Below are 14,550 nucleotides of genomic sequence, written 5' to 3'. Positions count from 1 at the left end.
CATCATTTCAGAAGTGAGGGGGACAGAAATGTCAGGTCTAATACCAGCGTTTATCTGACCTTTGTCTAATTGACAGATTTTTTTTTATTCTGATACTCTTGATTTTGATTTGGTAAGATATCAAATACAATAACCACTAATATATATTATTTTTGTCCCCTATATTTTATGATTGGTTTATGAACTACAAACACTTGTGCATTAAGTCCTCATGTATTTTATACAATGTAAAAAAAAAAGAACTATTACCGAAAAAGGCAGAAAATATTCAGTGAAACATTACAATTGTTTAATGTTTTTGAAAGAAGTCTCTTCTGCTCACCAAGGCTGCTTTTATTCAATAAAAAAATGCAGCGAAAACAGTAATATTGTAAAATATATTACAATTTAAAATAGCCATTTTCTATGTGAATATATTGTCAAATTTAATTCATTTTCTCCTGTTTATATTTATAATACTCCATTCTTCACTTAATACTTATATTACTCCATTCTTCACATGATACATTCCAGTGTCACATGATACTTCAGAAATCTTTCTAATATGCTGATTTGCCGTTCAAGAAACATTTATTATTATTATCTATGTCGAAAACAGTTGTGCTGCTTCATAATTTTGTGGAAACCATGATACCATTCAAACGTGTGGTACGATTAAAAAAGAGAGAAATTAACACTTTTATTCACCAAGCACGCATTAAATTGATCAAAAGTGACAGTGAAGACATTTTGTTACAAAAGATTTCTATTTACAGTAATTAATTATTGAATAAATGTAATAAATAAATGTAATATGCAAAAACATGCTGCAAATAAACTATTTATATATTCAATATGATTTCAGAAGAAATGCATCCTTGGAGGAATCATTAAACTGCATGCATACATATTTTTGTATAGAAACTATAACGTGTAACCTGTGGTTTATAATTTCTTTACCTGTTGCATAAGTCAAAAGAGAGGGCTCGTCCGGGATTTGAACCCGGGACCTCTCGCACCCTAAGCGAGAATCATACCCCTAGACCAACGAGCCAGTCAGAACCTAATAAATCATATAACACTTTACAAAAGTTTAAGATAAAAAGCGAATTTACTCATTGCTGTTTTATCATTAAAAACACATTTACAGTGACTTGTGTATTGTCTTAGTGATAGGAAAATTTGTTTTTCTAATTTTCTAATGATTCAGTTATATCTCATTACTTCATATTCCCAGTTTTCGCATTCACAAAACCAACTCTGAAACGCATCGCCATTTTAAAAGCCGAGATCAAATAGATGAATACCTCACTCTGTCAGTCCCAAACATGCGTTAGTACTACACAACATTTTACTACAATGTTTATGCAAGATGTGATAGTTTGTCTCTTATCTATTTCCCTATCAACAGAGTGCCAAAAGTTCAGGTGACGTCACCGGCCACAGCCGCACGCGACCCCGCTGCCGACGTGGCGCGAGCTCGAGCGGAAGGGTTGCGCGAGCGCGACTGTCAGCAGAATTGGTAAGAAGGGATGACTCCATGATTTAACTTTACTTCAGAAGAAATAGTACTACAAATGTTAATTTCGCATATATGTATCTTACGTTTTAGCGTTATGGTCTTCTCCATAGAGTACTTCCATATGTCGCGTTTGTTGTTATTCTTTTGGATGATTTAAGTTAAATTGGCGTCTGCGTTCGCTTTTGAAGTGCTCGCAGAGTATTTCAAAATACTTTAACTGTCATTACATAAAGAAGAGACAATAAAAAATGCAAATAATAGGGAAAAGAATACATTATTTATGGTCAAACATAGACGTTTGATTTCAGCTAGTAGAAATGGAGCCTTGGGGGTAACTTAACTGTTTAAAACTGCATGCATATTTTTTTGTATAGAAACTGTAACTTGTAGTTTATAATCTGCCTTATATACGGTCTGTGTATTCGTTTTCTGAACGTATATGTACAAACTAATGTTTGAATGTTGCTTAGTCATTTACTGAACGTATATTTACAAACTAATGTTTGAATGTTGCTTGTACGTGTAAAAAACAACCGCTAGATGGCGCCGCAATCCGCATCAAACAAAGGCGCTTGACAGTGCGGCACCATTCAGGGACAGTACTGTGTGTGAATGCTGTTCTGTCTGAATGCTTTTCTTTTCACACACACCTACACTTACATATTGGTTTCACAATAATAATGATAATAGTAATAATAATAATATCAATAATTTAGTGCTTTTTATTCAGAAATGAAGATAGTTGCTAAACCCAAATCCTAAATTCAGGACCTAACCATAACACAAACCTAATTAGATAAAAAAGAAAAAATATAGTTACACTTTAGATTAGGGTCTAAATCTCATTTATAACTAACTATTAACCATGACTTTTGCCTGAATAAAGATCCTACTGCTTATTAAGAGTAGATTTTTTGCAAACCTTAGTCAGAGCTCAGCTGTCTCAGCGTCCAGCCGGAAGTTAGTTTGTGTAATCATGGCCAGCTGCTTACATGGCCTCTCATTACACTTTGTTTGTTGATCTGTTTTTTATCAGAGCACCATGTCGCAAGATGAGACCGTGGAAGACCTCACTGCAAAATCTCCCCCTTCCCTCCACCCGACTGCCTCTGATGAAACTGGCCCCATAGCTGCAGTCAACACAGATGAGGTCCCATCTTTATCACAACTTTCACTAGGCACATCGACCCCTGACCCAACTAATGTGGCAGCGGAAGAGCATGGTACACCCAAAGCTACTGAAGAGAAGCAGGTACACCAATCAAAAGAAAACCCTGAGGGTCAGGTGACTGAATGTGTGGAGTCAGTGAGCTTGGACCCAGATGTTACACAGGAAGAAGCAGAGGGAACAGAGGTACATTCAATAGTGTTGAGCTGTGTTTGGTCAAAGTAATATTTTGTGCCATATGATACCAAATCCATAACACATTTTTATTGTGTATTTTGTGACTGTATCCTTCGGCTGTTGTTGATGCATGTTATCAGCCCCTGGATGAGTCTAAATCTAAAGGCTGGAGTAGTTGGGGCTCCTGGGGGAAGTCACTTCTGACCACTGCTACATCCACTGTGGGTAAGTCACCATAGCAACCTGTCACTACAGTGAGATTGCCATAGTTAACCTTGCAGTAGATCCTTCCACAGTTAACTGTTAGATATCACAGTCACAATAGCAAATTATACATATGAGAAGGGCTGGACGATATGATAATGCTTCAAGTTTGTATAATATAAGTGAAATTATAGTTAAATGTATTTAAAATGATATAACCAATATGTTTCACATTCTATTATTTTCTCTAAAATTTGATTATTAATCAAACAAACAAAAACTATTTAAATACCAACAACACAACTTGGTAATATATAGTTATATAAACATGAAAACCTGACATCAAGAGCATCCAGGTAAACAAAAATACCTGAAACTAGGGGTGGACGATTAGTTATTCTATTGTTATTTTATTTTATCTCTGTTATTAAAAATAAAAAAACAAAGAAGCAAATTGCAAACAATAGCAAATACAATACATTAGACCTGAATAATCGAATGTAAAAATAAAACACTGCATAGCCTTCACATTAATTAAATACACATTAATTCATATTAAAGCTACAAAATATATTCAGTCAAGAGCAGTGAGTGATTTTCTCTTTTTCTTTTGTTGTTTGACAGACAGAAGCATGTAGTTTTTTTAGGCTGCTATCGCTTTAAGACCTAATGCACGGATCCTATTGACACGCATCCGATTTCTTTCCCAACCGTTTACTTTCACTTAAGACATAACCGACTGTGTTTGTGAATATATTCGCCAAGACAGGCATTCTGACATAACTGTGTGTATTTGACCGCTCGTGTGCAATAAGCCGTGAAAGAGAATTGAATGTCCGAGAGGCGGCTTTCTGTGCGCACGCTTTGTGTGTGTGTGTGTGTCAGACAGCACAACAACCGTTGTGAGTTGTTTTCCACAGTTTATTGGACTTAAAGCTGCAGTCCGTAGCTTTTTTGGGGTTAAAAATTATCCAAAATACATATTTGAGAAAATACATAACCAGCCAGTGTTCAAAACTATCTGCTTGCCTTAGCTCGATTCAAAGCGGTAAGCTTGTAGTAATGTTTTTAATCCAGTGGTACTGGTGGATTTCCGCTGGAGATTTGAGCATGTCTTTGTGTCATTACGTCACATCTGTACACATTAAGTCATAGTCAGCTTTATTGTCGATTCTTCACATGCTCCAGACATACAAATAATCGAAATTACGTTTCCCTCCATCCCACGGTGAAGACAGAGAGAAAAAAGAAAAGAAAAAAAAGTAATTAAACATGTAGTTAAACCTATACTATCACTATGTATGGGCATCAATAAATAGACATTTAAAATTAAATCTGCAAGTGACATGATAGTGCAAGACAGTTTCGGTCATAGCGAACATCAGAAGTGTGCAAATGACATGGTAGTGCAAAGACAGTTCATCGAAAGCAGCATATGAAGTGTGCAAATGGCATTGTAGTGCAAGGACAGTTCAGTCATAGCAGCATCAAGTGTGCTAAGGGGGTCATCTTCTTAACGACCTGGGGGTGGGGTATGTCATCTCATCTTCTTGACGGCCTGGTGGTTGAGAGAGTTCAGCATCCTAACAGCCTGGTGGAAGAAACTGTTGTTGAGTCTGGTAGTGCGGGAGTGGAGGCTTCTGTACCTCTTCCCAGATGGCAGGAGGTTGAACAAATTGTGAGCTGGATGACTTTCATCGCTCGCAATTGTGGTCGCTTTGCGGATGAGACGGGAAGAATATATATCTTTCAGGGAGGGGAGTGGCGCACCAATGATCTTTCCGGCTGTGTTAATTATGCGCTGAAGAGCTTTTCTATTATATTCAGTGCAGCTCCCACCCCACACAGTAATGCAGCTGGAAAGAATGCTCTCAATGGTGCCTCTGTAGAAAGTGCTCATGATGGGTGGTGGAGCGCTTGCCCGTCTAAGTCTGCGCAGGAAGTAGAGGCGCTGCTGAGCCTTCTTCACCAGGGATGCAGTGTTGGTGGTCCAGGAGAGATCTTCACTAATGTACACCCCCAAGAATTTGGCGCTGCTCACTCTCTCCACATCAGCACCATCGATGGACAATGGCCGGTGTTCGGTGTGACCTCTCCGGAAATCAACAATGATCTCTTTGGTTTTTCTAACGTTCAGCAGGAGGTTGTTTTTCCTGCACCACGTGGCCAGAAGGTCTACCTCCTTCCTGTAGTGAGTCTCGTCTCCCTTGGTGATGAGACCCACCAGAGTTGTATCGTCTGCAAACTTAATAATGTGATTAGTGTTATGAGTTGTTGTGCAGTCGTGTGTCAGCAGCGTGAAGAGCAGTGGACTGAGCACGCAGCCTTGAGGGGCCCCTGTGCTTAGTGTGATGCTGCTTGAGGTGTTATTGCCAACACGCACTACTTGAGTCCTCTGACTGAGGAAGTCCAATAGCCAGTTGCAGAGTGAGGTACTTAGTCCTAGTTTATGAAGTTTACAGATGAGTTGTTGCGGAATTAATGTGTTAAATGCTGAACTGAAGTCTATGAATAGCATTCTTACGTATGTGTCTTTTTTGTCCAGATGGGTAAGGGCTGGATGAAGGGCAGAGCAGATTGCATCCTCTGTAGATCGTTTAGCTCGGTATGCAAACTGATGGGGATCCAGGGTGGGGGGGGAGGATGGATTTAATGTATGACATGACAAGCCGTTCAAAGCACTTCATGATGATGGGTGTGAGTGCCACAGGTCGATAGTCATTGAAACAGGATGGTACAGGTTTCTTTGGCACAGGTATGATGGTGGCAGCTTTGAAGCATGATGGAACTGTGGCTTGCTTCAGGGAAGTGTTGAAGACATCTGTGAAGACCTCCTTCAACTCCTCTGCGCAGTCCTTCAGTACACGACCCGGAATATTATCTGGACCTATTGCTTTGCGTGAGTTGATAGTGACGAGTGTCCTCTTCACGCTGGCGGTGGAGAGGCACAAGGACTGATCATGAAGGGGGGGAGGGGTCTTCTGTGGCCTTGTGTTGTTTTGTTCTTCAAAGCGTGCGAAGAAACTATTTAGGCTGTTGAGCAGAGAGGGGTTGCTCTCGCAGCTCTGTGGCACAGGCCTGTAGTCCGTGATGGCCTGAATGCCCTGCCAGAGGCTCCGTGCGTCTCCACTCTCTCTAAAGTGAGCGGTTATCTTATGTGTGTGATCCTGTTTTGCTTTCCTGATGCCACGGGACAGGTTGGCTCTCGCTGTTTTCAGTCCAGATTCATCCCCGGCTCTGAAGGCTATGTTTCTAGCTCTCAGCAGCCTGAGGACATCGCCTGTTAGCCATGGCTTCTGATTAGCCCGACTGATGATGTTTTTTGTGTGGGTCACATCATCAATACACTTGGTAATGTAGGAGGTCACAGTGTCTGTATATTCTTCAATGTCTGTCTGGTTTTTGTAGGTGGCTGCGTCTTTAAACATTCCCCAATCTGTTTTTCCAAAGCAGTCTTGAAGAGCCAAAGTTGCTCCCTCTGGCCAAACTCTTACTTGTTTCCTAACAGGTTTGATGGCTTTCACTCTCTGTCTGTATGCTGGTATTAACATAACAGTGCTGTGGTCAGAGAGTCCGAGGTGGGGGAGGGAAACGGCCTTGTAGGCTCCTTTGTGTGTAGTGTACACTAAGTCCAAGATATTATTTCCCCTTGTTGGAAAATCAACATACTGATGTAATTTTGGAAGGACAGTCTTGAGGTCAGCATGATTGAAATTCCCGGCGAGGATGATGAAACCGTCTGGGTGTGCTGTCTGTTGTTCGCTTATAGCCTGGTACAGTTCATTTAGGGCCTCATTCCTATCGCTGCTGTTGTTAGTGGGAGGTAAATAAACCGCAGCTAGCAAGATCGCGCTAAACTCCCGAGGCAAATAAAATGGTCGGCACTTCATGATCATAAACTCCACCAGTGGTGAGCAATGTTTGCACACCACCACAGCGTCTCGGCACCACTCGTTGCGGATATAGACACAGACTCCTCCGCCATGCGTCTTTCCTCCGTCTATGAGGGCCCTGTCCGCCCGGTAGTAGGGTTGGGTATCGTTTGGGTTTTATCCGATTCCAGTACCTACTCGGTATTTTTTAAACGGTTCCGGTGCTTAAACGGTTCTTAAATCGGTACTTAAGAAAATGAAACCGCACACACTTTATCAAAAAATAATACCCTTTAATTTACATGGCCAAACTGGACACAATATTAACTTAAATCTTTAAACAATATAAATACAAGTAACATATGGTAATAATAAAACCAATATAAAATAAAAATTCATATTTACATAATATCAAATGAAACAATATTGTATCAAACAATGTAATAATACTGGAGATTAATAGAGATTACTAGCAGGCAGAGCTGCCAACTCTCACGCATTGACCGTGAGACTCACGCAAATGACCCTTTTCACACAGAAAAATCGCGGACAAAGAGGACACTGACAGACAAGACAGAGAAGGTTACTTTTGATATGGAACAAATCCACAGCTGTCAGATTCTGTCAATATTTTTACGAGATTCACACAATAAATAACGTTTTGGCTCTTTGAAATGTGACAGATCGCTGTAGCGCGTCAGTTCAAACGGCACGTGATACAGCAGCCTACAAATACAAATCCACTGCTTCTTAGCTACGCAGCGTTGAGTGAACCTATGAAAGAGAACATCTCTGGTTGGTGTAACATATCTCTCAATAGGGAACGGGACGCAGCCAAGCTCCTCGCGCTGCCGACCAGCTTCCTTTTTCGGCAGAGAAATCTGAGGAGCAGATGGCGCGCGCGCGACAGCATAGTATGACGACGTAAGTGCGTCGATGTGGCGCCATCAGCCAATGAATTGGCTTGATTCTATATGGGATTCAGACTATCGGCACACCCAGAGGGCGTTCTGACACGTAATTTTACACGTGAAATGCAGCCAAACCTTGCGAGAAAGAGCGCGCATGCGAGACAGAAGAAACTGTGCTCCAAACTGTGTAGCACACGCACGGCGGAGAGAGAGAGAGCGAGAGACCTTGTGTGTGTGTGTGTGCGCGTGTGTGCCTAATGAAGTTAGGCACCGAAATCAGGCACCGAAATTTTCTTTCTTATTCGGTCTGGTTACTACCGTTTACGTCGGAACCGGTTCCCTATTGGCACCGAGTTTCGGTACCCAACCCTACCCGGTAGCATGCTAATTGCTCCAGTTGTACAGCAGAGTCGGGAATGTTGTCATTTAACCAGGTTTCAGTAAATATAAACACACAGCAGTTACTCACTGTTCGGTTCGCTGACCTCAGCAGTCGAATGTGATCCAGTTTGTTGTCCAGTGATCGTACATTTGCCAGGAGAATAGATGGTATGGCTGGGCGAGTTGGGCTAACCGCTAGCCTGGCCCGGATGCCTCCGCGCTTTCCCCTCTTCTGCTTCCTCGCACACCGCTTCCGACGCCTCCTTTCCGGGGGAGGAATAGCAGGCGAGTCCGGTGTTATCGTAGGCCGCAGTAGTCCCCACTCTCTTAGCTTCTCTTTTGTGTAGTCTAAAACATTGAAAATCTTATTTCTGCTGATGTCTAGCAGAGCCTGTCGACTGTACTTGTGTTTCAGACGAGACAAACACGTAAAACATTCGGACAAACATTTTCGAAACGAACATATCACCGCACAGTTGGGACAGAGAGCAGCCGCTGCGTCTGCACGCGCCGCCATTTTAAGGAGGAGTCTCGGCCAGTAGGCTATATTGCGAGTGAGGATGCTGGAGGTGGAGATTTATAGCCTTTTCTCACAGCACTTAATATCATTAAACTTTTCAATTTGATGGCGGATCCAGAAAGGTTCAAACGACAATCACCAGTGACAACAGATTCACCCGCTGTAAAATGCAAAAGACTTCGTTCGGACTTCGGAGTGGCTACAGAAAAAAGAGACTGCAACCGGACCCATGCGAAAACAAGGATACATATCGGAAGGACATTACATGTAGTCAAGCAATGCTGACGTTGTTAACATTAACAATTGGAGAACAAAATATAATTTGCACGGTTTTGCGTGATAAGCGATTGTTAGATTTAATCAGTGCGATTTACTGCAATGTCAGAACCAGAACAAAGTTGGATGTTTCTTACTTGTTCAGGTGACATTTTCCGGTGAAAATTCTTGTTGGTCAGGTCATACTTCCAAAAATAATAATCTGTGATTCTGAATGCCAGTATCAACACCGGCGCGATGACTGACAGCTGCACAGTCTCCTCAAACATTGTGTTCATCCGCGCTGTGCCGTGTCGAGGGTGTTGAAGTACAACTCACGTAAAGTTGATAATTCCGCGAATGCCTGCAATTGCAATTTCGAACAGAGATGGCGACAAAGAGGAAAAACGCCAGACTGCAGCTTTAATAACTTTTTAACATCAACCAATTACACGTAAGGAACAGTCGCGTGCCCAGTCTATTTTCTGCTATATGCGAATGTGAGACATAATACTAAAAAAAACCTATCTTAGCTTAATGCGTCTTAGTAGGTATTATGGTAAACGCAGTTGTGTGAATGTAAACTTTTGGGACAATAAATCAGATTATTTGTCAATATCTGTTCTGTGCATCAAGCCTTGCAGAGTTAATTCAGCCCTAAAGTTTAATAATATCCTTCAATGTTTTGATTGTCCTTAGGTCAAGGGTTAAGCTCTGTAAAAGAGAAAGCAGGTGTGGCGTTCCGAATGCGTCAGAGCTCATCGTGTGATGAGGCAGAAGAGGCCCATGAGGATTCTGGGACAGAGATGGCAGAACACGTTCATTCAGAGGAGGTGCACAGAGGAGTACTGTCAACCATTAGCAGCGCTGTTCAGAACACTGTGAGTCAGCACAAGGATATAACACCCTTCATTAGTTTTAACATGACTTACCATGATCACAGAACCTACACTTGATGGTGCATTTAAGATAGCACGAATTTCGCCTGACAACTTGTGATTGAATCAGCCAAGATTAATTAATCTTTCTTGTCCTTCCTTCTTGGATACATTTTCATGCACCATTTTTTCTCCCTCTCGCAGGGAAAGTCAGTAATAACAGGAGGTCTTGATGCTTTGGAGTTCATTGGAAAGAAGACCATGATTGTCTTGGCAGAGAGTGATCCAGGCTTTAAAAAGACTAAAATACTGATGCAGAGAACTGTCTCTCTGTCTCAGGTAAGATGGTCAACAAATGCTCAAATCTTTCTTACATGATCTAAAACCCTAGCCCAATGTTACTTTACAATAAGGTACAGTACAGAGGCTATGCTAAATTGTGAATATAGTCCTACAACCGTCGTACCATAGAAGATTCTTGCATAATTGACTTTAACAGTGGTTTTGTGGGAAAATCCTGCCATATTTTCAGTATGTTTGTCTGATACTTGCCTGATGTATGTGCTTATGTTGTGTCTGTCTGCAGATGTTAAAAGAAGCAAAGGAAAAGGAGAGAGAGAGACTGAGCAGTCAGATGGTTTCAGAACCAACTGCCCACTATGGGATCTTGTTTGATGATTACCAAGGCTTGTCTCATCTCGAGGCACTGGAGATTCTTTCCAATGAGAGTGAAGGAAGGGTTAGTAACACTCACTACATACTGTACATTCACCCATAGTACCTGTTGCTATCAAAATACAAGCTGAAATTATACAAAAAAAGGTCCTTATCTTTCCCTCTTTTCGTTTCTCTCTATTTCAGGTGCAGGAGTTCTTGTCCTCTTTGGAAGAGGAAGATTTAGAGGTTCTGAAGAAGGAGCTGATTGCGATTAAAGAGATCTTCATCGCTCGTGAGGAGGAGGAAGCTGATGCCGCCTCTGGGGAAAATGGTGATCTTAATTCCCAAATTCAGTGTTCCACTCCTCTCTGTGAGTCTTTAATTGCCAAAACATAATTAGACAAATCCAGATCACAATCTGGTGTGAACAAATCCAAGACCACAATCAAGATCCTGTAAGGGATAAATCTTTATTACAATTTCTGCATTAATGGATATTAATCAGGTTAAATGGTCAAGTTCACACTTTTAAATTTTAAATCCAATCACAGATTTAGAGTTAAAATGATTAGTTATATAATCTGCATAATTATTAAGGCTGTGAAATTGTTATAATGTATAATTCTGGTTGAAATCACCATACCACAAATATTGGAAAACCCAGTATTAGCTAATCTCAATGAACAAACATTGATTTGATATGACAGGTGACTCAGTCAGAGCACTATAAATATTTCAGTCCTCCTCATTTTTGCCCATGGGTATTATATTTATGTGATCTGTGTGTTTCAGCTGCTGATGGAGAGGAGTTTGTCAGTGTTCTTACTGAGCTACTCTTTGAGCTCCATGTTGCTGCAACTCCAGACAAACTGAGCAAAGTACAGCCACACACACACACACACATACACACACACACGTTATTCACAAACACTAATCTAACCGTGTGCCCTGCAGGCCCGAATAAAAGCTCATGATTGGGTGCGAGAAGTGGAGCAATCCCGGGAAGTTGTCAAGAATGTAACAGAGGAATTAAAGGAAGAGTGCTCCACCCCTTGCCCCGATCCAGAAAAGGGGGAACAAAAAGAAGAAGAAAAGAAAGAAAAGGGAGAAGAGGGAAATAACGATAAAAATAATACAAAAGATGGAAACTCGGATGATGTTGAGGTGAGAAATGTTTTGAGTGTGTTGTTGAGTCTGAACTATATGTACTGTATGGATATATACAAGTCTCTTATTCTCTGTACACACAGAATGTGTTCTGCACTATTTTTCCATTGTTTTAGACTGTAAAAAAAGATGGATGACATGTTTCCACTTCCTTGCACTACAGAAAAATTAAGCCAAAATATTCCAGAAATGGTTGTTGTCGATAATTCGGGACCCAAGTCTGTGCAGAAGTGATCCTGATCCATCAAGTTCCCTTCCATACTCCCACTCCCACAGACTCGATCACAAGCACAGCTGTCAATCACGATGTTACACCACATTTTAAAGCATCAAATAACTAACTAAAACCAGACTTATTGGAGAAACAAACACTTGAACATATATCTGCGTGACTACCTTAAATGACAGAAACCATCTTTGGAAAAAAATTATTTGAAGTGTAATTATATGTTTTAGTTGAACATGCTCCATTCGATTACATGGAGAGGGCGAGGTTTAAGACCTATACTGCATCACAATGTGCATACTATCCATCCTAAATAGTATGTGTGATTAGAATAAGCAGGGCTGCCAACTCTCACGCCACATGTACATTTTATCACGACGCTCAAGTTTAAAGAAGTTCAACTTTTAAAAAATGCATCTCTAGACCTTGTTTTTTTGTTGTTGTTTATTTTTCTTGTCATTTTTCTTTTCAGGATTTCTTGATGAATAGAATTTTGAATAGCATTTATTTAAAATATAAACATTTTGTAGCATTATAAGTATCTTTACTGTCACTTTTGATCAATTTATTGCTTCCTTGCCGTATATAAAAGTATTGCTTTCTTTATAAAAAAAAACAAAAAAACATGTATAAACCTTTATTTTAATGTGTACGTTTGTGAATGTAGAAGGTGTATCTGTCATCAGTGGGCAGTCTTGCTGAGGTGACTGCTCGTAGTATAGAACAGCTACATAAAGTGGCCGAGCTGATTTTACACGGACAAGAGCTGGAGAAGCCAGCCTGCCAACAGGCCAGTATACTGGTCAGGTGAGTTCCTCAGCCGTTTCCAACAGACAGTTTTGGGCAAGTCCTTTTATTAGCTGTATAGTGACTGTTGTGTATGCCCAGGTTAACCAGTGCCATGTGTAAGGAGGTCGGATGCCTGGCCCGAAAGTTCTCGGACACATTACTGGCTGTAGGGGTGAGTCTGACTGACCCTAACGCATGTTCCTGGTCTTATTTTGAACTATTTATCAGTGGATGTTATTGCTAAAAACTTTCAAATATGACTAATACCTCCACCTCTGAAATTACTTCCCTTTTCATTTTGACTTTGGTTCGGTTTCCTTCAGTTGATGCCCTCTTATTTTTCAGCCCTTCCCTTCCAATCACTTTGTCATACAGATATTTCATGATCCAATCAGTTCCTGTCAGATAAAACATGTCCCAGCTTACTTTTTTTCTTGTTGAAAAAGCTGTTTCTACTGTGGCACAGCACAGCTAAATTTACAGAGCAAACTAAATTTTGTAGCAAAGCAACGGAATTAAGTCACAACACAGTAGAAGCAGTTGCTCCTCAAAATTGGACAGTAGTATCTGCATGTGTTTCCAGCACATAAACTTACATTTATAACACGTTCGTTTTACTCACATTGAGAATCTTTTGTTATTTCATGCTAGTAAGAATTTGTATAGTCTTGATTTCCCAGTGTTGCCCTGTGATTTTGTGGTGTTGCACTGTGGGCCACTATATCACTTTGAAATGCGTCACATTATGGAAGTAAAACAGGTTGCATATGTTGCGCATGTCAGTGTTGTTATTGTTAAATACAACTATTTATTTCTCCTGAAGTTTAAAATGAACATCCTGCTGTTTTTTGTCTCTTTATTTTTGTCCCTATAGAATCAGAGAAAGGCAGAAGAACTAAATCCTCTAGTGGACAGTGTGATGCTGGAGGTAAAACTGAATATGATCATTTTCATAATGCACAGCTAACAAATGAGGAGACGGCTATAGGGGTTTTGATGATGATGATTAGAATGACTATAGTTATGATAATGACGACCCTTCATCACTGCACTGTGTCTTGTTTCCCCAGGGTTGTAATAGCACTACTTACATCCATAATGCATTCCAGCTGCTGTTGCCTGTTCTTCAGGTCTCACACATTCAGACCAGCAGAACCACAGTCAAGCCAGTCCCTGAACCAGCATCCAAAGAATAGTGCCCTCATTCTGTGTGTGTGTGTATCTGTGTATTGTGTTTAGGTATGTTGCTTCAATATGAGAGCTTAAACCAAAAAAAGTGCAATTCTAGTCTATATATAGACTCTTACAAAGACATAATTAATAAAATAAGATTGAAACTCCTAACTTATTTAGGAAGCTGCTTGTCCACTTTATATATATGTTTGTTCTTTAAGTGACTTTACTAAAAATGAAGATTATTAATCATGTGTTGCATTGTCTGAGCAGATTTGGAGGTCCAACCGACATTCGCTTAAAATAATGAACAGTTACACAATTACCAGTTTTTATTTTGAATAAAATTGACCAAGAACATAATCTGTAATATAAATTATATGAAACTAAAGACTGAAATTATCAGTACAGTAATGTTTTTTTTAGCATGTGTGAAAGTCCAGTTCTCACTGTTCACAGTACGTCACATGTTGTTCATTAGTTTAAATAAATAAACTTTCAATTTTAAAAAGGTGCCTCTGCTGTTTCTCGTTGATTTAAAGCAGTGGTTCTCAATCTTGGTCCTAGGGAGCCACTGCTCTGCACATTTTATATGTCTCCTTCATCTGACACACCCACTTCAGTTAATAAAGCTCTTTCCTAACGAGCTGATGATCTGAATCAGGTGTGTT

The 14,550-nt window shown here is 40.3% G+C and overlaps 1 protein-coding gene and 1 non-coding gene across 4 annotated transcripts; one reads left to right on the top strand and one right to left on the bottom strand.

The window, feature by feature from the left end:
- Nucleotides 1–961: 961 nt before the first annotated feature.
- trnap-agg (transfer RNA proline (anticodon AGG)) lies at nucleotides 962–1,033 on the bottom strand. The gene has a single exon. It is a non-coding gene; the product is annotated as a tRNA-Pro (tRNA).
- A 324-nt stretch (nucleotides 1,034–1,357) lies between these two features.
- fam114a1 (family with sequence similarity 114 member A1) lies at nucleotides 1,358–14,391 on the top strand. Of its 3 annotated transcripts, none has more exons than XM_056256821.1 (13): nucleotides 1,358–1,501; nucleotides 2,538–2,846; nucleotides 2,987–3,071; nucleotides 9,689–9,870; nucleotides 10,072–10,206; nucleotides 10,454–10,606; nucleotides 10,729–10,894; nucleotides 11,317–11,402; nucleotides 11,479–11,688; nucleotides 12,585–12,724; nucleotides 12,806–12,878; nucleotides 13,581–13,634; nucleotides 13,777–14,391. In XM_056256821.1, the coding sequence occupies exons 2-13, from the start codon at nucleotides 2,544–2,546 to the stop codon at nucleotides 13,900–13,902; spliced, it is 1,713 nt and encodes a 570-aa protein (XP_056112796.1). In that variant the 5' UTR covers nucleotides 1,358–1,501; nucleotides 2,538–2,543; the 3' UTR covers nucleotides 13,903–14,391. The 3 variants fall into 3 exon arrangements, with proteins under 3 accessions (XP_056112796.1, XP_056112797.1, XP_056112795.1); XM_056256822.1 differs by having other exon boundaries at nucleotides 2,538–2,855; nucleotides 10,729–10,855; XM_056256820.1 differs by having other exon boundaries at nucleotides 2,538–2,855.
- The last annotated feature ends 159 nt before the right edge of the window (nucleotides 14,392–14,550 follow it).

This window comes from Rhinichthys klamathensis, unplaced genomic scaffold (assembly GCF_029890125.1).
Source record: "Rhinichthys klamathensis goyatoka isolate OS25496 unplaced genomic scaffold, OSU_Roscu_1.1 h1tg000133l_1, whole genome shotgun sequence".
Lineage (NCBI taxonomy): Eukaryota > Metazoa > Chordata > Actinopteri > Cypriniformes > Leuciscidae > Rhinichthys > Rhinichthys klamathensis.
Note: the sequence above shows the minus strand (reverse complement) of the source record. Positions and strands in the feature narration are given on the sequence as shown.

Coding starts and splice junctions, on each gene's coding strand:
- fam114a1 (XM_056256820.1), top strand. CDS start 2,544: ATGTCGCAAGATGAGACCGTGGAAGACCTCACTGCAAAATCTCCCCCT. Junction 12,725..12,805: donor CAGGCCAGTATACTGGTCAG/GTGAGTTCCTCA, acceptor GTGTATGCCCAG/GTTAACCAGTGCCATGTGTA. Junction 13,635..13,776: donor TGGACAGTGTGATGCTGGAG/GTAAAACTGAAT, acceptor TTGTTTCCCCAG/GGTTGTAATAGCACTACTTA.